At 39.1% G+C, this 23,978-nt stretch overlaps 2 protein-coding genes and 1 pseudogene across 12 annotated transcripts; 1 reads left to right on the top strand and 2 right to left on the bottom strand.

Annotated features, from left to right (window-relative positions):
- The first annotated feature begins 7,846 nt into the window (after positions 1–7,846).
- Positions 7,847–11,094, top strand: LOC104724758 (la-related protein 6A). Of its 4 annotated transcripts, none has more exons than XM_010443302.2 (11): positions 7,847–8,348; positions 8,499–8,580; positions 9,198–9,292; positions 9,429–9,494; positions 9,586–9,665; positions 9,762–9,846; positions 9,932–9,979; positions 10,066–10,131; positions 10,220–10,369; positions 10,496–10,589; positions 10,689–11,094. In XM_010443302.2, the coding sequence occupies exons 1-11, from the start codon at positions 8,049–8,051 to the stop codon at positions 10,862–10,864; spliced, it is 1,242 nt and encodes a 413-aa protein (XP_010441604.2). In that variant the 5' UTR covers positions 7,847–8,048; the 3' UTR covers positions 10,865–11,094. The 4 variants fall into 4 exon arrangements, with proteins under 4 accessions (XP_010441604.2, XP_087331653.1, XP_010441605.2 ...); XM_087475527.1 differs by having other exon boundaries at positions 7,876–8,348; positions 10,229–10,369; positions 10,496–10,574; XM_010443303.2 differs by having other exon boundaries at positions 7,876–8,348; positions 10,229–10,369.
- A 509-nt stretch (positions 11,095–11,603) lies between these two features.
- On the bottom strand, positions 11,604–15,818 carry LOC104724757 (protein VARIATION IN COMPOUND TRIGGERED ROOT growth response-like; annotated as a pseudogene). The gene is made up of 5 exons (XR_015572515.1): positions 15,194–15,818; positions 13,964–15,074; positions 13,563–13,847; positions 13,050–13,439; positions 11,604–12,950 (listed from the first exon to the last, which is right to left on the bottom strand). The product of XR_015572515.1 is annotated as a protein VARIATION IN COMPOUND TRIGGERED ROOT growth response-like (transcript).
- An 857-nt stretch (positions 15,819–16,675) lies between these two features.
- On the bottom strand, positions 16,676–23,382 carry LOC104724755 (protein VARIATION IN COMPOUND TRIGGERED ROOT growth response). 7 transcript variants are annotated; one of them, XR_015572513.1, is made up of 10 exons: positions 22,765–23,382; positions 21,552–22,671; positions 21,126–21,428; positions 20,594–21,007; positions 19,343–20,506; positions 18,832–19,247; positions 18,560–18,755; positions 18,241–18,417; positions 17,916–18,147; positions 16,676–17,152 (listed from the first exon to the last, which is right to left on the bottom strand). XR_015572513.1 is itself a non-coding variant. In XM_010443301.2 (6 exons), exons 1-6 carry the CDS (start codon positions 23,226–23,228, stop codon positions 19,239–19,241), a joined length of 3,474 nt encoding a protein of 1,157 aa, XP_010441603.2. In that variant the 5' UTR covers positions 23,229–23,382; the 3' UTR covers positions 18,757–19,238. The 7 variants fall into 7 exon arrangements, 2 of the variants coding, with proteins under 2 accessions (XP_010441603.2, XP_010441602.2); XR_015572512.1 differs by having other exon boundaries at positions 18,560–18,738; XR_015572514.1 differs by having other exon boundaries at positions 18,241–18,387; positions 18,560–18,738.
- Positions 23,383–23,978: the final 596 nt, after the last annotated feature.

The following is a 23,978-nucleotide window of genomic DNA, read 5'->3' as shown; positions in this document are numbered from 1 at the left end:
GTAGATCTTCGGGTTGTTCTTCCTACTCTCGGATCCTCCTCGATCGTGTTGGGGTTCGTACTGTTCTTCCAGCTCGATGGCTCCTTCGGGTACATGCTCGGATTTGTCCTTGTTTCTCCCCATTTTAGGCTCTAAAGCATCTGTTTTCATCCAAAGTATGCAAATGCAATAATGCAACACCCTAAATGGCCTAAAAGTGAATTCCTACAGTTAATGACCTAAAAATGCTAAGGTAAGGGTATAAACAATGCAAAATATGGACAAAAAGGATGCTAAAAATATGCAAATTAGAGAGTTATCAGCCATACTCATCATATGGTCCATCCTCTCCGGGTCACTTTCCCATGCAACAGCCACATCAACCTCCTCACGCCAGCATTCTCGGTCGATACACCCCTCCGCAGCGACCGGAAGCTCACATGGCACATGGAGTAAAGAGTTATGCACCACAAGCGTTCTCTGCAGTTTCTCCCACCAGATATCACAAATGCGTTCTCTACCATGACTTTACAACAACCAGTAGATCCTAATTGGTGCATGGACTCAAGTGCTACCAATCACATTACGGCACAGCCAGGAACGCTACGTTCTACTTTTAATTCGAGTGTTAATCCTTTAGTCATGGTTGGAAATGGATCCTTTGCCCACATTACAAAAGTTGGTCATGGTACCATTGGTTCGCCTCACCGTCCACTTCATCTTAATCGTGTGTTGGTTTGTCCTTCGTTTGTGAAGAATCTTGTTTCTGTTCGTCGTTTCACCATTGATAATCAGTGTTCAGTTGAATTTGACCCATATGGCTTTTGTGTTAAGGATCTGGCAACCAAGAACAAGCTTCTCCGATGTGATAGTTCTGGTCCGTTATACTCGGTGACTCCATCGATAAATGTTTCACTGTTGGCGTTAGTCTCCTCAAACGGCACAGTTTGGCATCGTCGTCTTGGTCACCCGGGAAATTCTGTTCTATCTTCTCTTGCATCTTCTGGTTCTTTCTCTTATAATAAGACTGACTTGACGAATTTGTGTCATGCTCCCCTTTTCTTCGTCTTCTTCATCTGTTTCTGCACCTTTTGATATTGTCCACTCCGATATTTGGACTTCTCCGATCTCAAGTTTTGGTGGAATAAAATTATTATGTTATTTTTCTTGACCATTTTTCTAATTTTGTATGGGTATATCCTTTACGAAAGAAGAGCGAAACATTTGCCAAATATCTTCACTTCACAGCTTATGTCCGCACTCAATTCAAGTGTTCTGTCAAGGCGTTGCAATGTGATAATGGAGGTGAATATAACAACCATGTGTTCCTATATCATCTTGCTTCCGAAGGCACCACTCTCCACTTCTCATGTCCATATACGTCTCAACAAAATGGGAGAGCAGAACGGATGCTTCGTATTATCAACAACCTAATTCGTGTTCTACTCTTTCAAGCTCATATGTCTCCACAATTTTGGGTTGAAGCTCTACACACGGCCACTCACATACTTAACATTCTTCCATCCAAATCAATCGAAGATCGAGTTCCTTTCACTACTTTTTTTGCTCGACCACCGACTTTTCATCATCTTAGAGTCTTCGGTTGTTTGTGTTATCCGAATCTCCTCCTTACTGCAGTCAACAAGTTGGATAAGCGCTCCTCTGCTTGTGTTTTCCTCGGCTATCCAACTGATCATAGAGGATATAGATTAGGGCTGGGCATTCGGGTAACCCGTTCGGGTTCGGGTATTACCCATTCGGGTTCGGGTAAACGGGTTTAAAAAAATAGAACCCATTGGATATTTTTAGATATATGGGTTCGGTTCGGTTTGGGTACTATCGGGTTTGGGTCGGTTTGGGTTACAAATTTTAGAACCCGATTAGTACCCGAACTACCGGGTACCCGAAAAAATATAATTAAATTTAAATTAATTTAGTTAAATTTAGATATTTTAGATAACAAAATATTTTAGATATTTTGATTATTTTTGATATTTAGGTATAATACTAAATGAAATATTCAAAATTATAATCATAATTTTGGGGTAATTGCATTATATTAATGATAAATATTATAAATATGTTTATATGTTCGGGTTTAATGGGTACTTAAACGGGTACCGGGTATTACCCGACCCTAACCCGAACCCACTGGTATTAGAAAATAGAACCCAATAGGGTTTTATAGGCAAATCCGTACCTAATCCGAACCCGGTTTTTCGGGCCGGGTTCCGGATTGGACATTCGGGTACGGTTTTTATGCCCAGACCTAATATAGATGTCTTGATTTGAAAACACGGAAGATCATTTTATCACGACATGTTATCTTTGATGAGTCGATTTTTCCACTGGCTTCTTCTTCGACACCAACAGCTCCCGTTGAAGTTTTTGATCCTCCACTCGAAGTATCACCTCCTTCGTTAGCTCGTCTTCAATCACTGCCAACAACAACACCATCTTCACCTCCACAATTGGGTTCACCTACCCAACCGGCTTTGCCTCTGCAACCTATTACATCTCCGGCTGTGGCTCCACTTCCACATGCAGCTCCGCCTCCACCATTAGTTCACCTGATGGTTACACACAGCAAAAGTGGTATTTTTAAACCACGAGTTCCTATGAGTCTTCACACAACAACCATCTCACCTCTACCATCATCTTATATTCAAGCGGCAAAGGATCCTAACTGGAATCCAGCAAAGCAAGAGGAATATGACTCTCAAATTAAAAGTGCAACGTGGTCTTTAGTACCACAACTGGTTGCTACTAACGTGGTTGGTTCTATGTAGATTTTCAAGCACAAATTCAATGCAGATGGGAACCTTGTTCACTATAAGGCGAGATTGGTGGCTAATGGGAAGTCTCAGCAGCTTGGTGTTGATTGTGGTGAGACATTTAGTCCGGTTGTCAAACCTGCCACAATCCAAACGGTCTTAGATGTTGCTCTTGCTCGGGATTGGCCTCTTCATTAATTAGATGTTAAAAGTGCGTTTCTCCATGGTGATCTTGAAGAAACGGTTTACATGTCTCAGCCTCCCGGTTTTGTTGATAAATTACGACCTAATCATGTGTATCTTCTCAAGAAATCTCTCTATGTACTCAAGCAAGCACCGCATGCCTGGTACAATCGTTTTGCCGTGTATGTCAAGAAAATTGGTTTTGTTCAAAGCTTGTCAGATGCATCTCTATTCGTCTACCACAATGGTTCCTCCTTGGCATATCTCCTCCTCTATGTTGACGGCATCATTCTCACAGATTCCTCTCCCCGCTTAATTCAGGCGATCATTGCCTCTCTAAGCTCCAAGTTTGAGATGACAGATCCCGGTTATCTTCAATATTTTCTCGGTTACACGCAACTCATCGGGCCTTTTTCTCCATCAACAAAACTACGCTGCTGACATTCTTCATCGTGCCAAAATGATGGTGTGCAATCCAAACTCAATGCAGAAGATGGTCCACCGGTCAAAGACCCTACATTATATCGTAGCCTTGCAGGTGCATTACAATATCTTACTTTCACTCGGCCTGATATCTCATTTGCGGTACAACAAATATGTCTGTTTATGCATGATCCTCGCGAGCCACACTTCAATGCATTGAAACTTATACTAAGGTATGTCAAAGGTACTATTTCTCATGGACTACAACAACATCAATCAGTCCCAACCAGTCTTGTTGTTTATAACTATGTAGATTGGGCAGGTTGTCCGACAACACGTCGATCAACATCCGGTTATTGCGTTTTTCTCGGGGACACTTTAGTTTCTTGGTCATCAAAACGACAAGTCACCGTTTCTCGATCAAGTGCCAAAACTGAATATAGAGGTGTTTCCAATGCTGTTTCTGAAGCCACTTGGCTACGAAATCTTCGTCACGAGCTTAAATGTCCGCTATCACGTGCAACGATAGTCTATTGTGATAACGTTAGTGTCGTCTATCTCTCAACCAATCCTGTCAAACACCAACGGATGAAACATGTTGAGATTGATATTCACTTTGTTCGAGAACGTGTTGCATTAGACCAAATATGAGTCCTACATGTTCCATCTGCCCTTCAACTCTCTTCCTCGATTTCAAGTCCAGTCTGAGCATACAAGAGCCTCCTGTTCGGACTGAGGGGCGTGTTAGACTATATATAAATGTACAAATACACCCTTGTATATGATTAGGGCATCTCATGTAAATCAATATCTAGAGTCCTTAATAACATAAGGAGGGCATCGAGCTCTACCGCTTTACACAAATCCAGAAATAACATAAGGAGGGCATCGAGCTTTACCGCTTTATGGCGCTCACCTTGGCGTCATCAACTTGAATTCTTTCTTCACCAATGACAAAACCCAGAAATAACAGCTTATTGGAACTGAATGTGCACTTCTTTAAGTTGATGTACAGCTGGTTTTCTTGTAGAACCTGCAAAACCCGTTTTAGATGCTCTAAATGATCATTCTTGGTTTTGCTGTAGATCAGAATATCATCGAAGTAAACCACCACAAAGGACCCAGTGAAAGGACGGAGAATTTGGTTCATTAGTCTCATGAAAGTACTAGGAGCGTTTAACAAACCGAAAGGCATCACCAACCATTCGTATAAACCGTCTTTGCTCTTAAAAGCAGTCTTCCACTCATCTCTAGGCCTGATTCGAATTTGATGGTACCCACTTCGAAGATCGATTTTTTAAAACACCTTCGATCCGTTCAGCTCATCAAGCATGTCTTCCAATCGAGGGATAGGAAATCGATACTTGATTGTTATCTTGTTGATGGCCCTAGAATCAACACACATTCGCCACTGGTTACCCTTCTTTGGAACAAGAAGAACCGGTACGACACAAGGGCTCATGCTCTCGCGGATTAACCTTTTCCTTAACAAATCTTCAATCTGTTCCCTTACAATTTCGTTCTCCTTAGGACTCATTCGATAGTGGGGAAGATTTGGTAGACTAGAACCCGGAATCAAGTCAATGTGATGCTGAATATCACGCATAGGAGGTAGATCATTAGGTAGTTCATCTGCAGTCAACTCCTTGAAGTCTTCTAGAATCTCTAACACTTCCCGTGGAGTTGTAGTTTCTTCTGTTACAGCGCTCATCAACCCTTTGACCACCACTTAACAGCTTCATCAAGCTCTTTGTCGCTCTGCGTTATGATCAAGAAACTTGACTTCTTTTCCTTCGCTTTGTTACCAAAATCCTGAACAGGAGCCATATCAATTTTATGAGTTCCCCACATAAACATGATCACGTTGTCTCGTCCTCGATATGTGATGTCGTTATCATACTGCCAGGAACGCCCAAGAAGAATATGACAAACATCCATGTCAAGAACATCACAAATTATCTCTTCCTTGTAGTGTTTTCTTATAGATAAGGGAACCCTGCAAGTCTCGCTGACCCTCACTTGTGAGCCTTTCTTAACCCAAACAAGACCATACGGCTTTGCATGACGAGTCGTGGGTAGCTTCCAAAATTCCACCAGCTTTTGAGAAACTAAATTCTCTGAACTATCGTTATCAACAATCACATTGCACGCTTTGTTTTGAATAGAACAATGCGTTCTAAATAGATTCTTGCATTGTCCCTCTTCTTTGGATGATAGCAAGAGTCGCTGGAGTACAATACTTATCCTGTCTTCTGATTCCTCTTCAGCAAACTCGACCCCCTCATACTCCTCATTCTCTGCGAAGTCGTCATCCTCCTCTTCTATTAAAGTTGTAGTCCTCCTACTCGGACAAACATTTGATTTGTGACCTTGTCCTTGACAGCGGAAACACTTGTCGATGGATGGTCTCGCATAAATGTTACTTTGCTTTTGGGTTGGTGCTTTATTTTAATGAGCATTATTAGAACCATTGTTAGAACTTCCAGCTCCTTTGTTGCCAGTGTTTGGATCCCTGCTAGCTCCTTTGTTGCCAGTGTTCGGATCCTTGTCTTTCTCTCCAATTGGTTCAAAACTGTTCTGAACCGAGGGCTTCCTGAAGGTTGAGAATCCCCGAGATGATTTCTTCATCAATTCTGCTTTCAAAGCTAGACTCGAGGATTCTTGCACCGTCCATACAGTATGTAACCCTATCTTTCCTTGAAGAGAGCCCTTTAAACCACTGATGTATCTAGCCACCTTCTGATTCTCTGTTTCATTCAAGTCATTACGTTTAGAGAAATGTAAGAATCCAGCCGTATAGTCTGTCACTGTTCTGTTTCCTTGAACACAATCAATGTACATCTTGTAGAGAATCTGTTCGTAATCTTCTGGTAAGAAACGCTCCATCATCAGTTGTTTCATTCGACGCCACGTTCTAACTGGACCCTTCCTTTGCCTTGGTCTTTGGAGGACTAGTTTATCCCACCATACAGCAGCAGTCTTCTTCAATCTGATTGCCACCATCTTGACCTATTTATTCTCCGGGACACCCATAACATCAAAGAATCGATCAACATCAATTTGCCAGTCCAGAAATTCCTCTACTCCCATAGTCCCATAGAACAATGGAATATTGGCTTTCACTCGGTAATCATGATTGTTTTGATTCTCTTGTTCTTCAAATTCTTCTTCCGAGTCCTCCTCCGAGATGGAATTGTCAACAACAACACGATTGTGCCTGCCTTGTTGTCGATTGTTTCCACCGTGTTGTCGGTTGTTTCCACCTTGTTGGACCCGGGCTGGATCCTCAACGACAGGATTTTTTCCGCCCTGTTGATTTGGATTTGGTCCCCTTTGTTCTCCTCCTCCTTGCATTGCGTTAGCAATCTGTTGGGGTAAATCCGCAACTTGATTAGTCAACGCTGTTAGCAGAGCTCCTAAAGCCTCAATATCTGCTTTGGTTGATGGTTGATCACCCATGGTTGATCAAGTTTCGAAAAGAGTAGGAGAAAACCAATTGGGTTTTCCTCCTAGTGGGGAAACCAATTGGGTTTAGCTAACCAAACTTGGACTTGGGCTATTATATTAGTCTATGAGATTAATATTGGGCTTTGGGTTATGAGACACTATATAAACCTTCATAACCTAATTATTAGCATAAAGAAAAATAGAGAGGAGAGAGTTGATTTTCGGATCTAGAGGAGAAAAGAAAAACAGAACCTTTAGGGTTTGGTGTTTTGCACGTTTGAACATTCAAACGAGCTCCGATATGGCTGATTTTTGGAGGATAGCTTCATGTACAAGGAAGAACGGTAGAGCTCGATGCCCTCCTTATGTAAGTTTGGCTCTAATATCATGTAAGTTTGTGTAAAGCGGTAGAGCTCGATGCCCTCCTTATGTTATTAAGGACTATATATATTGATTTACATGAGATGCCCTAATTATATACAAGGGTGTATTTGTACATTTATATATAGTCTAACAATATAAACGTATAAAATGAAGTCCTCCTACTTTTCATACTTTTTGGATTAATGACTTTAACATATACTTTTGGATCCATAAGAACCTCTATTTTAAAAAAAAATGATTATTTTAACATAATTTAGTTATATAATTAAACTTTAACTTTTAAAATTAAACCAATATATGAAAAACATGCATGTGTTTCATGGAGCTTTTAAAAGTATCTTATTCAAGAATCATTCTACACTCCTTTTTTTATATCATATTATTATTATTATTATTATTATTTTTGGTTGTAGGAAAGCCATCTAAAACCCACATAATAGAGAAACTTTTACTTTATCATAATGTATTTTTTCTTTTTCTTTTTTCTTACAAGAAAAACGAAAATTGATTTCTAGATATACTTCTCTAAACATCTCATGTTATGAACGGAGTATTAAAAGTAACCGATAGCTAACAAAGCCTTTTAAAGAGGCTACTAGATCAAAGCCTATCAAGTTACCTCGAACCAAGTGTAGACCCAATACGCAGCGGTTTAGTGTAAAATGACGAAATTAGCCCTTTGACCGTTTAGGAAAAAGTCTTTGGAACATTATAAAATTGGAGAAGCGAGAAGACGCGTCGGCTGAGAGGTAAGAGGAAGAGACTCAAAAAGACGCAATTGAGGAGAGAGCGTGACGATTCTTCTCTCTTTCTCCGGCGAGTCTTTTGTCTTCTCTTCCTCTTCGCTCCGCCGGCAACATGGAAACCCCTTCCATCCCCGCCGCCGTTCCACTCCAGGCACCAGAAGACGCCACCGCGGTTGTTTCCCAATCGCAATCGCCGTCACATGAAGTTGATTCGTTACCAGTTACTGGATCTTCCGATGATGTTGTTCCCTCCGAGATACCTTCTTTATCTCCGTCGGATGATGATTTTGACCACGAGCGAAATAGCGGCGAGGATCGCGATCAAGATCACGGCGAAGGTGATAATCTGGTTGAGACCGACGTTGCTGTTGTTGTTTCAATCGATGAGTTGAAGAAGAAGATCATTAGACAGGCAAGTGATTTTTTGTTTCGCTTTGTGATAGAAAACATTGATTGTGAAATTTTGAAATCCTAAGAACATTCTTACGGTTCTGGGGTTATTGCTGGTAAGTTCTTCTGTAATGTTAATTGCTGAATCTAGTGTGTGTTTTGCTTGTTGCAGGTTGAATACTACTTTAGTGATGAGAATTTGCCTACTGACAAATTTCTTCTGAATGCTATGAAGCGAAACAAAAAAGGCTTTGGTTAGTTTATTTTTTATTTCACTTGGAAATAGGCATTAGACCCTTGATTTTATGCTAGTTTCTGATTCCAACTTTGAGGAATTGATATTGTAGTTATGACCTTTCTGATACTTGAAAACATGTGTCATTGATAAGTGTGAAACTTTGTGACCATTGCGTATTCAATAGAGAAATTGCAATTGATATACGAGAGTGGTTACTTTCCTGTACTTTTTATTGCAAAACCATGCAAATGAGTATTTTTCTTAGAAATAGGCATTTGACCCTTCGTTTTATGCCATTTTCTGAGACTAAATTTTGAGGATATGCTTATGTAGTTATGCACTTTCTGGTATCTGAAAGCATATATCATTGAAAGTATGAAACTTTGTGACCATTGCGTATTGAATAGAGAAATTGCAACTGATATACGAAAGTGGGTGCTTTCATGTACCAAAACTTTTTCTTGCAGAACCATGTTAAGTAGTATTTTAGTTGGCTAAATCCGAATTACTGAAAAATTATTACTTGTTTATGGAATAAAGTAATTTTTTGCTAATGTTAGTTTCATGATTACATAGCCGTTGGAGTATGGAACTGTTAAGAACAATTTCAATGGCTTTCTTTTCATTGTGCAGTTCCTATTGCTAGCATTGCTACGTTTCATAAAATGAAGAAGCTTACACGAGACCATGCTGTGATTGTATCAGCCTTAAAGGACTCATCTTTTCTTGTAAGCTTTTTTTGCAGTAGTTACAACTTACAAGTAGTATTCTTGCAAGTTACTTGTAAGTTATTGGAGTAATCAAATTGCTTCAGGAATGTTAAATCATATACAGAGGTTGAGAATCTGTTTGGTCAACCTGCAGGTTGTTAGCTCTGATGGGAAGAAGGTAAAGCGGCTGAGTCCTCTTCCTGAGATCAGGGATCCAAAGGTACCTATTTCCTCAAACATGAATCTTATGACTACTGTTTTGCGTTTTTGCTTCCTTTGTAGCGTATTTGTTACTGATTTGTGCTCCATAGATTTTCACTGTTTTGGTAGAAAATTTGCCTGAGGATCATTCAGATGAGAATATTCGGGAGATATTTGGTAAAGCTGGAAGGTGCCATGGCTCTATCTTTCTTTTTTTTTATCTAGTTACTCATTTCTCCTTTTATATCCATCCTACATACTAATCAATATTTTTCTGCAATTGCAGCATAAAAAGTGTTTCCATATGTGATCCAAATGCTGCTGAAGAACCAGAGAAGGGTTGTAAGAAGGAAAAATTCATCAGAACCAGGGTATGAAACTTTTTGGAGAACTTTCTTTTTTGTAATCACAAGCATATAGTTGTATGTAATTAGCTTCTTCTTCTTTTGTCTATAGTTACATGCCTTTGTGGAATATGAAACGGTGGAGGCAGCAGAAATTGCGGTGAGTGTCAAAAAAATCTTAAGACCAGTATATTTTCTCTTTTCTGAGGAATCGGTGTGGTTAGCAACTTTTACTATTCGGTGCAGGCAGCTACATTGAATAATGAGCAAGACTGGAGAAATGGGTTGCGAGTTAAGCTTCTTGAACAAGCAGTAAGTAATATGAAGAATCCATTAACTTAAACAAATATGGAAACAGCTTATAACTTATTAATCGATTAATTATTCATCATCGGGAAAGTTTGCACAGAGAAGACCAGCTAGGAGGGAAGTCGATAAAGATAAGGATACTACAGGCCGTGTTCATGATCGAATTGGTGAAGAGAAGAACAAAAAGACGCGTGAACATCAGCCTCACCGTCACCATCATTCTGATAATCCTGCTGATGATGTAAGTTCCATCTTAATACTATTATTATTTGATCTCACCTTTCACGAATTATTTCAAGGCTGTGCCATTATTCAGGAACCAAGAAAGCTATCTATAATTGTGTATCGTCCTTTTAACCATTTTCAGGATGGTGGCAATCATCGTAAGGAGAAAAATGGAAACAAAGGCAGAGGTGGAGGACAAGGAAGGCGACAGAATCATCAAGGTGGCAATGGATTTGGTATTTTTCTTAGAGAAAGTCCATTTCTTTCCACTTCTTGTACCTAAGGAGAGCAAAATATTTATTAAAACCAGCTTTTTTTGTATTTTTTTGCCACAGTACATGGAACAGCACCATCAGCTTCATCATCTTCCCATCATAATCATCATCCCGTTGAGGTCTCAAAGCGTCCACCTGGCCCGAGAATGCCTGATGGGACGAGGGGATTCACAATGGGGCGTGGTAAAGCGATCCCTCCTCCTCCCACATCTGCTCAAACCAATCATGAAGTTTGATCGGTTTCCCATCTCTGGTTGTATCATTGTGTGGATTTGTTTCACATAAAAAAAAATGTGAAACATGTATGTAGTTATTAGAACTAAGATGTTGTTTGGGATTTGGGTTTCCTTTTGGCATATTCAAGTCCTCCAAATCTTCACTTTGGTAGTTAGTTTTGTGTTGTAAGTGTTGGTGAATGAAAAAAATGATCCATTTTATAAACCTAGAAAATATCACTTCATTCGCATTTTGTCTTATTATTTTTTCCCTTTAATTTGCTAAATTTTGTTGATTCCATTCTAGCCAACTCCATCTTTTGCTAGCTCTGTTTCGTTTCCTGCTCCTCAATGTGTCTCTACGATGCTGTCTTCAAACTCGCGGCCTGGAAAATACATTCTAATCAACAAAATATTATCTTGAGTTTTTTCATCTTTCGTCTTCACAAAGATACAGCTTTTTTTAAACATGTTGCTGCAAACATAGCAAAGCTCATTTGGTATGAACATAATTTATGACTTGTTTCCTCTTTTCTCTGCCTCTAGAAGCTTCAACGTATTCAGTCTCATTTGTCGCTTGCTTTCATCGGAATTCAAAACACAAATTCACTAAATTAATGGCTTGGCATAGCTTACGTTTATATTCAATCTAAGCCTCATTGCTTGCTCTTTTTCGTTTCCTGCTCCTCAATGTGTCTCTCTGCATCTTACGTCTTCACAAAGATGCAGCTTTTTTTTGAACATGATGCTGCAAACCACGTTTGGCATGAACATAAATTTTTGTCTGAATTTACAAGATGAAGCTGCAACAAACCACATTTTGTCATTACAATATCTAACTTGACCAATCGTAAGCCCAGCTTATAATATAAGCACAAAGAGAATAAAAAAAAAGAAACTGAACAGCATCGTACGGAACCACCAATAAAATTTAAACCGTAACCCACTCTTTAGACGGTTGAAGAATCCAGACTGCACAAGTCTTTGATGTGGCATATACCCCATATTGCCTTCTTTGGCTTCAGAAACATGTGGAATAGTAGTGTCTGGATTACCAAGTCCGTTCTCCGGTGATGAACAGTCCTCTAACAGCTGTACACCCCGGCTTTGGGATATTTTTACCTTAAGTTTGCCTAATCCGGATAGCCACATGATCGTAGTTCCCTTGAGGTAGATGAGCATTATCTTCGTTTAGAGGGATACAATAGTCCAATATAGTTAAGTCGCCTACCTTCCTATCAGGGTAATAAACAGGAACTACAAAATCACTGCTGTCATAATCAAGGCTGTTCCCAAATCTGTCTTTGAACTCAGACTTTACTATGATATGTACTCGCTCCCGAATATTAGTTGTCAATACGCCAACTCTAATTCTGATCATGAAGAAGGGTTGGGAAAGAGGGACGTGAAGTAGAGGAATGGTCAGAGAGGAGCTTCCACTAGTACGGTGATTGAACTATGATGGCACTTCTTCTTGTTCTACCGCTGAAAAATCTCATGGAGTTGAAAGTAAAAGATTGTTGGCGAAGGACAGTTACTGGATCCAAGATGAAGCAGCCCATTAAATTGAGTTCCACTTTGGGGACACAACTATGAGGAATAAGACAAGAGGAGGCCTCCTGGGAAAGCGTGTCAATATTGTCTGCTTCCACCATCCCACTTGGATAGCCACTTAAATAAACTCTAGTCAATGCCCCACAATCTGGGAAGTTAGCTTTCTTAAGCTGCCTCATTTTAGAAATGTTCATGAATACAGACTTTAGCCTGCTGCAATATCCCATTCTCTTAGCTCAGTGAGGTTACTGAGTTTCTCGATCCACCAAGGAACCTCTTCAATCCCTGTGTCTACTAGATCGAGCCTTGAGATGTTGGTTGAGGTATCAGGAAAGCTCCTCAACCGTGAGCATAAATTGAAACAAAGGTATTCGAGAGATTCGAGGTTGATTCCTGTGGGGAGAGTCTCCAGATTTGTGCAGTTTGTGATGGTCAATCTCCTAAGTTGATTGAGATTCTGAAATGAGCAAGGAAGCTCCACCAAATTTGGGATATCGCTGAGACTCAAATACTTCAAAGTGGGAGACAGCATCGACAGGAAGGGCGTAAGCGGCTGAACCAAATCAACAATTAAGTTTTTAGAGATTGTTATACGTCAAATATACAATTCAGTAATGTTAAAAAAATGTAGAACGACATATATTGTACATACCTTCTTCACTCCTTCCCATTGTTTCCCATCACTCGATATATTAAGCTCTGAAAGATTCTCGAGATGTAAATTAGAAGGGAACTCTTCAATATTTGTATCTAACAGAGAGAGCAATGAGATGCTGGTTGAGAATTCGGGGAAAGTCCTCAACTTTGAGCATCCATCGAAATTGATGTGGTCGAGCGATTTAAGGTTGAAGCCAGTTGGAATAATTTCCAGACTAGTGCACGATCTCATGAATAATTCCAATAGTTTATCGAGATTGCGTATAGAGGAAGGAAGCTCCACCAAACTCTCGCAATCCTCGAGATTATGAGCCATGGAAAGATCTGGAATTTCTTTCAGGTTTGATGATCCCGACAGATCCATTTCTTTTAGATATGTAAGCGACTGTACGCAACAACAATTAAACATAGAGCTCAGAAGATTTTTTAACAAAAAACTGAAATAAGAAGCATTGTGACCTCCTTGATCATTTTGGTAATAACAAAAGTAATAACTCTCAAAACTTACCACAACTCCTTCCCACAGCTTATGTAGTTTGCTCTCTTGCATTTTGAGCTTGATAAGGTTTTCGGGACGAAAACTAGAAGGCATGCATCTCATTGGAAAATTGGGCCAGCACAATAGTTTGAGTGTAGGGGGCAAATAGTCGAAACCTTTAGGCAAGTGCAATTCCTTCCACAAATCAATTTCTAAGAATTGGAGATTAGGCCTCCTTTTGAAGGCACTCTCATGTACATCCAACTTTTTGTTCTCAGTTGTATCCAGTGATATACCTAAAACCTTTTCAGTACCCTGAAAAATATGCATGATATTAATGAGAAAGAAACAAACCCATACAATTCATCGTTTATGAACAGATGGCATATATTGAGTAATGAAACGAGCATTTTATAAATAAATAAACTTACAGTGCCTGCATTGAGTACATGACATATATCATTTGAATCCACCAAAAATTCTCGTTTCCCAGGCTCGTGTATGCGCACAATATTTCTACCCATCTCTCGTAGCAAGCGTTGCATCTCCACTTTACCCCTTCTTTCATGGATGAGGGACTTATCAACTAGATGTTTCAGCCCAATATTAACATCCAAGTTGCTATCTGCGAGCAACAACTTGATGTCTGTGACGTCCACATCATTGAAAAGACATGTGATATGACGAAATATCGCTTTATCCTTTTCGCTATCTAACCCATCATAGCTGAATCTCAGTGTCTTCTCAATTCTGCCATCTAAACTATTTTGAAGCCTTGGCAATATATCCATCCAGTACTCTTTATCCCTCCCTCTAAAATACGAACCCAAAACATTTAGACCCAAAGGAAGATTACCCGCTTGTCTTGCAACTTCAACTACAAGCTTCCTAAAACCTTCAGGTGGAGAGTCTTTCCTGAAAGCAGACTGACAAAACATCTGATGAGCGTGACCTTCAGATGGGAGATGAACCTCATAAATATGGTCAATCCCATGGGCCATCAAAAGATGTTTATCATTTGTTGCTACAATGATTCTACTCCCACTTCCAAACCATTGTGTTTTTCCCGCCAAAACATCTAAGACGAACTGATGAGCCAAATCATCAATAACTATAAGAACTTTGTTTTCTTTGAGCCTCTCTCCCACTACACCTAGATGATCTATCTTAACGTCCTTTTCCTCCAAAATTACAGATAGGAAGTTTCTTTGTAAATGCAACTTCATGTTCCAGTCATCTGGATTGGCCCTACCATAATTTTCTATACACCTAGACACGAAAGCCCTATCTATGAAAATGCTACATTTGAACCGACTCGAAATCCCGTTAAACAGAGCTCTTGCGATAGTAGTCTTACCAATCCCGGAGGAACCCCATATACCAACCATCTTCACTTTCTCAGATTCTAGTCCCAACAACTCACTCATTTTAGCTATATGATCTTCGATGCCGACAAAGTCCTCAAAATCCTTTGATGTAGTTAAAAGCAGTTTACGCAAAACATCTTTGGCTATTTCTTCAATCATTTTTGCTTCGTCATCCCTAATAAAGTGAAAGATAACCATTTTATTTCAACATGTATCCAATTGTATTTAAACATGTATGTAATTTAGCACATAATAATGAATTAGCAACGAATCAAATAATTATAAAAATAATACCATCTCGCAGAATCAAATCCAAGCCTATTAGCTACATCAGTCAACGCTTTCTTCCATTGATTTTTATCTTCCTCTTTATGTCTCTTGCAAGTCTTGTCAAAGATCTTTCCAAATTCACCGATTTGATACCTCACATCAGAAGGATCCAAACCGTAGAAAACTGGTATGACTATTTTATCGTTGCAGTTCACAATCTCCAGCAGCTCGTTAAGACACCAGCTTGAAGAAGCGTAGTGTTTGGAGAAAACGACCACGGCGATCCTCGAATTCTTGATTGCTTGTACAAGCTCTGGCGAGAGAGATTTGCTTCGCTCGATCTCATTGTCTCTGAAAGCAGTGATCAGTTTGCCGTCGAGCTCCTTGAGAAAGTGGCTACGGAAAGTAACGCGGACGTCGTCCCCTCTGAAGCTCAAGAAAACATCATATAGCCAATTATTATTGCGAGAAGAAGATGAAGAAGCCATAGATAGAGTGAGAGGAGGAAACTGAGAGCCAAGATTTTGGAATAATATAAGATCTAAGTAGTGAGACGTTTATATAAGACATTAACATTGCATCTGAGTAGCAATATCACTACTGTTTCTCGGACATTTCTCTTGCTAGCTTGACTTAATCACTGCCACACAAGTCTAATCTTTTACACTAGTACATCTGCTTTAAAGACTGACGGCCGAAGGTTCTCAGACTTTTCAGACGCAACTTGACGTATGTTTCCAGTTTGATGTATTAATCATCGCTGCACATGGTCACAGAACAAATGTTTCATAGCCTCTTAAGTCTTAAGTCTTATTCTTTCTGGGTCTTTGTTTCCAAGATAACATTTATTGGCTGATGGAGTCTTTCAATCTTCATTCCTTCTTAAGACTTTTCAAAGAATTCTTAAGCTTAGCAACTTGCTCGTGAGGAATTACTATACAGCAAAGAAAGACACGGTCTCACTTTATAATCGAATTTAAGATTATTCCATATCGAACAAATAACATGTTGCCGTTGCTCATGGCCTTAACATTTCTCTGAGAAGCTTTAGTCTGAAGCAGAAACATCTAGGATCCTAACTACGTAAAATTTATTCAGTAATTCAATTTTTTTGACCATCCTATTGATTTTAGAATCAGGGCTGACAGAGAAACGTGTGCAGCAAGCTTTTGTTGAACTACTCTGTATATACCAAAGCCGATTTCTATCCATCTTTGTAGAATTTAACCAGATTATAAAATTAACTTTAGAAATCAGATTTTAGAATCCATCATGGACAACACACAATCACGCTTTGGAAAAAGAAAGTTACCGAGACCAAAAAGGCAACACATCGATCTTTTAGACTACTAGAGAGTTCTAGGTCGTCATAAATTTAACATAGGGTTAAAACATTGGGAATAAGGGCTTTAGGAATTAGCACAACTCTCTTTTTACCATTGGGTTTCCACAGTTTGGTAATCAGATGCGTTCCTAACATTTTTGAAGTACATTTGGATTCTATCATTTTATTTATGGCAATTTTTTTTTTTTTTTTGTCGTCTGATAAAAACAAAGTCTGGAAACTACAAAACCCATGTGAAGGGGAGGGAAGCAGAAAATAAAGGAAGAAAAACAGACAGATACTTGATGATGAGGCTACTAGAGCCCTCCAAGTAAAACGTCTGCAGACTTAAAAATAAAGACCAGAGTTTTTAGCAGCCATCGGCCAGTAGTAAGTCTTGGAGCCACGAGGGGCCTCCTAAAGCCATGTAGGAATGAAAACGACCCTCTCTAGTCACACTTTTCGTGATTGCTCGAGCTGCCTTGTTTGCTGTTCCCGCGACATGCTTACAGTCCCAATAGATAAAGCTAGCGAGAGTATTGTTTATCTTGGAGAAGGAAACAGTGCCGTGGCCAGTCTTGAGGTTTATTTCAGTCAAGCTCCAAAATCACACGATCTACATGCATTATTTGCAGGGCTTCAACCGTCCACTTAAGAACCTGCAAACCCCCAATGACCAAAGAATCTGAGCAACTGAGAGCATCTCTGGCGTAGTATACCACCAGACCAAACTCATCTCTAGTGAGTATATCATTTTATTTATGCATCTCTAGTGAGTATATCATTTTATTTTATGGTTATTTAAAATTTATTTACAATCTTAGTCTTTTAAAAATTGCCAAAAAAAAAAAAACTTAAATATGGTAAATCGACCAAAATAAAATTATATAATATTTAACAATTATCAGTACCAACATTATTTCCTAATGTTATATATATGCTCATTTTACTTGCAATCCACTAAAATTTAATTATAATCATATTTTCCACACCAAAAAATTATTATCATAAAATAATAATCTAGAGAATAGGCAAATTTTAAATTAGTATTCAAATTAACCCGTAAAACGCTCAAAAATATAACATATTTCTATTTTAAAAACTAACAAAACATAAACCATAAATTACAAATAATTAAAACAATAAAAAAAATATATAGGCCCGCGTGAAAATCTAGTATTTTGCAAAATGATAGTTTGGTTTCCAAGAGTTCTCTTCTCCTGCTACACTATTTTGAATTGTAATATCATAATACGGATTTCTTCATGATAAAATGTTATGAACTTTTCCATCGCTGATCTTCACTTTGTTATCATCTTGCAGTTTGTTTATGCATATAATCCACAATAGAGTACTAAGTTATGAAGAAATTATATAAAAAGCAAAAGAATGAGAAAACATTTCTCTAAATTTGTGATTTACCTCTAGGAGGGCAATAATCTCATCTACAGAGTAACGAGAAGCGCCAACTCTATTGTTGTTGACAATAGTCTGTGTATCTGCAATAGAAATGTCATCGATTCGAGCCTGTGTGTCCACTGCATGTGGCTGCCCAAACACTCGTTCAAAAACTTTAATCCTTGCTGCAGAGACTGTGCCACTGAATTGTTCTACTGGAGGTTCATCCACCACTTCCATTGGAGCTGCAGTTTCACTGAATTGACCAGCAAAAAGAAAAAGAACAAAATATTAAAGTTGAGAAATCTGTGTTGATATGAGTTTCCAGGGAGGAGATCAGATTAGTTACCTGTCGACATTTGCAGCGTCGTTCTCTGCTCCATCTTCATTACTACTGCGTTGATTGCCTCTCGCAGCCTCTGCATCGGTTTTAGTAACCTTTCAAAGGTTGGCAATTGATGAATAAAGGTGATACCAAGTGATCCTTGCAGTTTTGCTACATAGTATAGTGCAGCGGATTTGTGAGCTACACTCAAATGATTAAAAAAAAAATGGTGTGATATATGTTATGCTATATTCAGTTTCAGCCTCATGAAATCACAAATTGAAAACCAACTCTTTATTGGTGGCAAAAACTATTGAAAAGATTCCTAATTAAGATGCTCCACCTATGCTCTGTGGAACAATAATAAGATACGGAAGAGTGTCTCGCTGCATGTCCTCCTTTGATCTTGTTGTTCCATTATAACCGGCGTAGCAACTCATTGCAGCATTGTGTTCAGTTCATTCTAAATGCTACACGCATTCACTTCCTGCTTCTCAGTAAGTTCTTGAAGAGGCATATACCCTGTTGAACGAGTGATACTTGATCGGGAATAATAATAATTAAAGAAGGCAAAACAAAGGACTTTATGTAGATAGCCAAAGATCAGCAAGTTACAATATATTCCATTACGAGCCGGTCGGCTAATTACGGGATAATGTACTCCTGATATGACAATTAGTACTTAGGATTAGAATCAGATTGTCTCCAGACTCCTGCTCCAGGTTACTTTCTCCCTTATGCGTGTCTTAGTCCCGGTATTTATAGTTGATGGGACGTTTCATCCTCATACCTTGGGATCGATGTGGCACCGCCTCAAAGCTTAGTCGGTGGCTGTTTCTTTGCGGGTTGTCGTTTACTGGGCTGTCCGTCTTATTGGGCCTTCTAGAAACTTTTCCGGCCCGATAAGAGTTAACCAGCCAGTCAATGCTTCCAAGGACCATGTTGACTATTTCGTGGATGGGTCAGGTGGAAGGCCCGTTAAGGCAAGGTGAAACCCATATCCAACATACCCCATATTGTCTTCAATTCGGCTACACAAACATGTGTAAAAAAAGTAGTTGTCAATTATACAAAAAGATTTGAGAGATAAATATAGTATTATGTTCAATTGATGCTTAATGCTTACCCGCATTCGCTTCGTGCTTCTCTCTGTCTCTACATTAATGTTATCTCCCGACTCTTCAATGTGTTCAGTCTCATTAACAAGTCCTTGAAGAGGTGTATACCGCATATTGCCTTCTTCGGCTTCAGGAACATGTGGAAGAGTACCATTTGGATTACCAAGTCGGTTCTCCGGTGCTGAACAGTTTTCTAAAAGTCGTATACCCCATTCTTTTAATTCAAACGTAGATCTCCAACCTTCACTACCTATATAAATATTCATATCGACATGATCGTAGTAGTTCCCATGAGCTAGAGGAGCATTACCTTCATTTAGAGGGATACGACAGTCCAATATAATTAACAGTTGACTACCCTTCTGAGTTTTCGTGAAAAGTGTATAAATATGGAAATCAGAGCCAACGTGAAAGCTCTTCCCTAATCTGTCTTTGAACTCACACTTCACCTCCATCTTTTTTCCATGCTTAACATTAGTTACCACTGCGCCAACTCTAAACCTGAAGAAGGGTTGGGAGAGAGGGACGTGAAGTAGAGGAATGGTCAGAGAGGAGACTCCAGTAGTACGGTAAGTGAAATATGATGGCACTTCTTCTTCCCCAGGGAACAAGATGTAGTTGAAAAGAATTGATTGTTGGTGGTGAAGGACAGTTTCTGGATCCAAGTTGAAGCAGCCCCTGAAATCTACTCTAGGAAGAGAAGAGGAGGACTCCACGGAAACTGCATCACTTGGATAGCCACTCAAATCAACTCTAGCCAAGTCCCCACAATCTTTAAAGTCAATAATCTTGAGATGTTTGAGTTTAGAAATGCGTAGGGATACACAGTTTAGCCTTCTGCAACCTTTCATATTTAGCGTAGTGAGTTTAAAGAATTTCTCTATCCACGAAGGAACCTCTTCAATCCCTGTTCTCTCAAGATCGAGACACAAGATGTTGGTTGAGATGTCAGGAAAGCTCTTCAACCGTGAGCATCCATTGAAATTTAGTGTCTCTAGAGATTGGAGGTTGATTCCTGTGGGGAGAGTCTCCAGATTCCTACAGTTTGCGAGGTCCAAGAACTCCAGTTGATTAAGATTCTGAAATGAGGATGGAAGCTCCACCAAACTTGGGATATTCCTGAGCTGCAAGGACGTCAAAGTGGGAGACAACTTCGCCAGTAAGGCCCTAAGCTGCTAAACCAAATTAACATTTTTGAGATGTTATTGTAAATCACCGATAAACAATTTGGAGAAAGCGTGTTAAGTTTAGAACTATACCTTCGCTCCTTCCCATTGTTTTCCATCACTATCTCTTTTTGATATGCAAAGATTATCAAGATTCTCGAGATGTATATTATTAGCAGGGAGCTCTTCAATGTTTGTTCCATTCATGTAGAGATCTGAGATGTTGGTTGAGAATTCAGGAAAAGTCCTCAACTCCGAGCAATAGTTAAAGTTGAGGAGGTCGAGAGATTTGAGGTTGAAGCCAGTTGGAAGAGTTTTCAGACTGTTGCAGAACTCCATGTTCAATTTCAACAGTTTATTGAGATTGCGTATAGAGGAAGGAAGCTCCACCAAACTCTTGCAAGACATAAGATTAAGTGTCACGAGATTAGTAGCCATGGAGAGGTCTGGAATTTCTTTCAGGTTGGCTGATCCATCCAGATCCATTTCCTTTAGAAATGTTAGTGACTGTATTCAACAACAATTAAACACAAAGGTCAGTAGATATAATACACGTTATTGTCATCCAAACACTATGACCTGCCTCATTAATTAACGTAATAAATATATTATTCTCAAAACTTACCACAACTCCCTCCCACAGCTTACATAGCTTGCTATTCGGCATTTTGATCTTGACAAGGTGTTTAGGATGAAAATTAGAAGGCATATATCTCATTGGAAATTCCGACCAGCACAATAGTTTTAGTGTAGGGGGCATATAGTCAAAACTTCCAGGTAAGTGCAATTTGTCGTCTTCTCTCAAGATATTCGTATCAATTTTTAAGAAACGAAGTTTTTGCAGCCCTTTGAAGGCTCTCTCATGTACAAGCAACTGATCATCAATCTTACTTGTATCCAATGATATACCTAAAACATTTCGAGTATCCTGAAAAAGAAAATATTATAATGAGAAAGTGAAACAAAACCATACAATAATTCATAGTTTATCAAATGGCATTCTCTTAACCTCATATACTGAGTTAAAAAAAAAAAAAAAAAAAGAACTTACAATGCCTTCACTGAGTAGATCACAAATATCATTTGGATCCACCAGAAATTCTCGTTTTCCAGGCTTGTCAATGGACTGTGTGCGAACAATTTTTCTGCCCATTTCCTGTAGCAAACGGTGCATCTCCACATGACCCCATCTGACATGAATGATGGACTTATCAATAAGGTTTTTCAGCCCAACTTTAACACCCAATTTACTATCTGCGAGCAACGACTCGATAGTTGTGACTTCCATATGATTGAAAAGACATGCGATATGACGAAATATCGCTTGATCTTCTGCGCTACCTAACCCATCATAGCTGATTCTTAGTATTTTCTCAATTTTATCATCTAAACCATTCTCAAGCCTTGGCAGCATATCCATCCAGTAATCTGTATCCCTCCCCCTCAAATACGAACCCAAAACGTTTAGACCCAAAGGAAGACTACCAACATGTCTTACAACTTGCACTACAAGCTTCCCAAAACCTTCAGGTGGGGAGGCTTTCCTGAAAGCAGAGTGACATAACATTGCAAGAGCGTGCTCTTCATTTGGGAGAGTAACTTCATATATATGATCAATCCCATGAGCCCTTAAGAAATGCTTATTATCTGTAACCACAATGATTCTACTCCCATATCCAAACCATTGAGTTTGACCCACCAAAGAATCTAAGATCACTTGATCATCCACATCATCAATGATGATAAGAACTTTCTGGTGTTGTAGCCTCTCTCCTAGTACACCTAGATGGTCTATTTTTATGTCATGCATCCTAAGAACTTCCGAGAGGAAACTCTCTTGTAAATGTAACTTCATGTTGTGGTCGTCCGGATTGGCTCTACTGTAAATTTCTCTACTCTTATATAGAAAAGATCTGTCTATGAATTTGCTAACTTGGAAATTTCGAGAAAGTTGGTTGAACAGAGCTCTTGCGATGGTAGTCTTACCAATCCCTGAGGAACCCCATATACCAATCATCTTCACTTCCTCAGATTGCAGTTCCAACAATTCACTCATATTTGCAATATGATCCTCAATGCCGACAAAGTCCTCAAAATCCTTGGGTGTAGTTAAAAGCAGTTTACCCAAAACATCTTTGGCTATTTCTTCAATCATTTTTGCTTCGTCATCCCTAATTATAAGGTGAAAAAAAGATAATTTAACAAATATAAAACTACTACCAATATATTTCATGATATATCTAATGAATTATAAGAAATCATACCATCTCGCAGAATCAAATCCAAGCATATTAGATACATCAGTCAATGCTTTCTTCCATTGACTTTTCACGTCCTCTGAATATCTCTTGCAAGTCTTCTCGAAGATCTTTCCAAAGTCACCGATTTGATGCCTCACTTGGGAAGGATCCAAACAGTAGAAAACTGGTATGATTATTTTATCATTGCAGTTCACAATCTCCAGCAGCTCGTTAAGACACCAGCTTGAAGAAGCATAGTTTTTGGAGAAAAGGACCACGGCGATCCTCGAGTTCTTGATGGCTTGTAAAAGATCGGGCCAGAGAGAGTGACCTCTCTCGATCTCATTGTCTCTGAAAGCAGTGATCAGTTTGCGATCGAGCTCCTTGAGAAAGTGGCTACGGAAAGTAACGCGGACGTCTTCCCCTCTGAAGCTCAAGAAAACATCATATACCCAATTATTATTGTGAGAAGAAGATGAAGAAGCCATAGATAGAGAGTGAGAGGAGGAAACTAAGTAAAGAAAGACTTTGGAGATTGAGACTGTAAGAAGGAAAGCAGAGAAGTAGTATAAGGTCGTCTTGGTGAATTAGCAGAGTAGTGAGCAGCTAATTTGACTTAATCGCAGCCACACAATTATAAATGATTTTTGTTTTAAAAAAAAAACATTATTGAAGAAAACACGTTGCGTTGTTTTCATTCGAGGTCTTCGCTTAGTCAGTTTTACTATTGTTTCTCAGAATTTTCAGACGCAACTTGACGGTTGTTTCCAGTTTGATGTCTTAATCATCGCTGCACTAGCGATGCTCCAAAATCTGTTGTTACTCATGTGTTTTTTTTGTTATGCTCTGTGTCACAAATGAATGTGGCCATCAAACTAAAATAAGATAGTTACCTGAAAAAGTCTCTCCAGTTGGGGAGACATTGAAGGCTCTCTGCATGACCTGGATCAGAGGCAGGAGGGCAAAGCAGAGGTGAGCCATAGCTTAATTTGGGAATCTAAAATTTTCGAGTGGAGACATACTGAATCAGTTCAGTTTCACACAAGTCACAACGATCGAATTCAGGATTATTCAAACAAACAACATGTTTCCCCTTGATCCTTGCCTTAACATTTCTGAGAAGCTCTAGTCTGAATCAGAGACATGCATACGTAATCATTAATAACAAACATATTCGTTATAATCTTGATGTATATTACATATGTAGAATTTGGCACAAACAGCTAAAGAAATTAAAG

This window comes from Camelina sativa, chromosome 11 (genome assembly GCF_030686135.1).
Source record: "Camelina sativa cultivar CO46 ecotype springtype chromosome 11, ASM3068613v1".
NCBI classification, from domain to species: Eukaryota; Viridiplantae; Streptophyta; class Magnoliopsida; order Brassicales; family Brassicaceae; genus Camelina; species Camelina sativa.
The sequence above is the reverse complement of the archived record's forward strand: the minus strand, read 5'-3'. Positions and strand labels throughout refer to the sequence as shown.

Coding starts and splice junctions, on each gene's coding strand:
- LOC104724758 (XM_010443302.2), top strand. CDS start 8,049: ATGGAAACCCCTTCCATCCCCGCCGCCGTTCCACTCCAGGCACCAGAA. Junction 9,293..9,428: donor TAAAGGACTCATCTTTTCTT/GTAAGCTTTTTT, acceptor GTCAACCTGCAG/GTTGTTAGCTCTGATGGGAA. Junction 9,495..9,585: donor CTGAGATCAGGGATCCAAAG/GTACCTATTTCC, acceptor TGTGCTCCATAG/ATTTTCACTGTTTTGGTAGA.
- LOC104724755 (XM_010443300.2), bottom strand. CDS start 23,228: ATGGCTTCTTCATCTTCTTCTCACAATAATAATTGGGTATATGATGTT. Junction 21,429..21,551: donor ATCTACTCAGTGAAGGCATT/GTAAGTTCTTTT, acceptor TTTCTTTTTCAG/GATACTCGAAATGTTTTAGG. Junction 20,510..20,593: donor AACAATGGGAAGGAGCGAAG/GTATAGTTCTAA, acceptor AATTTGGTTTAG/CAGCTTAGGGCCTTACTGGC.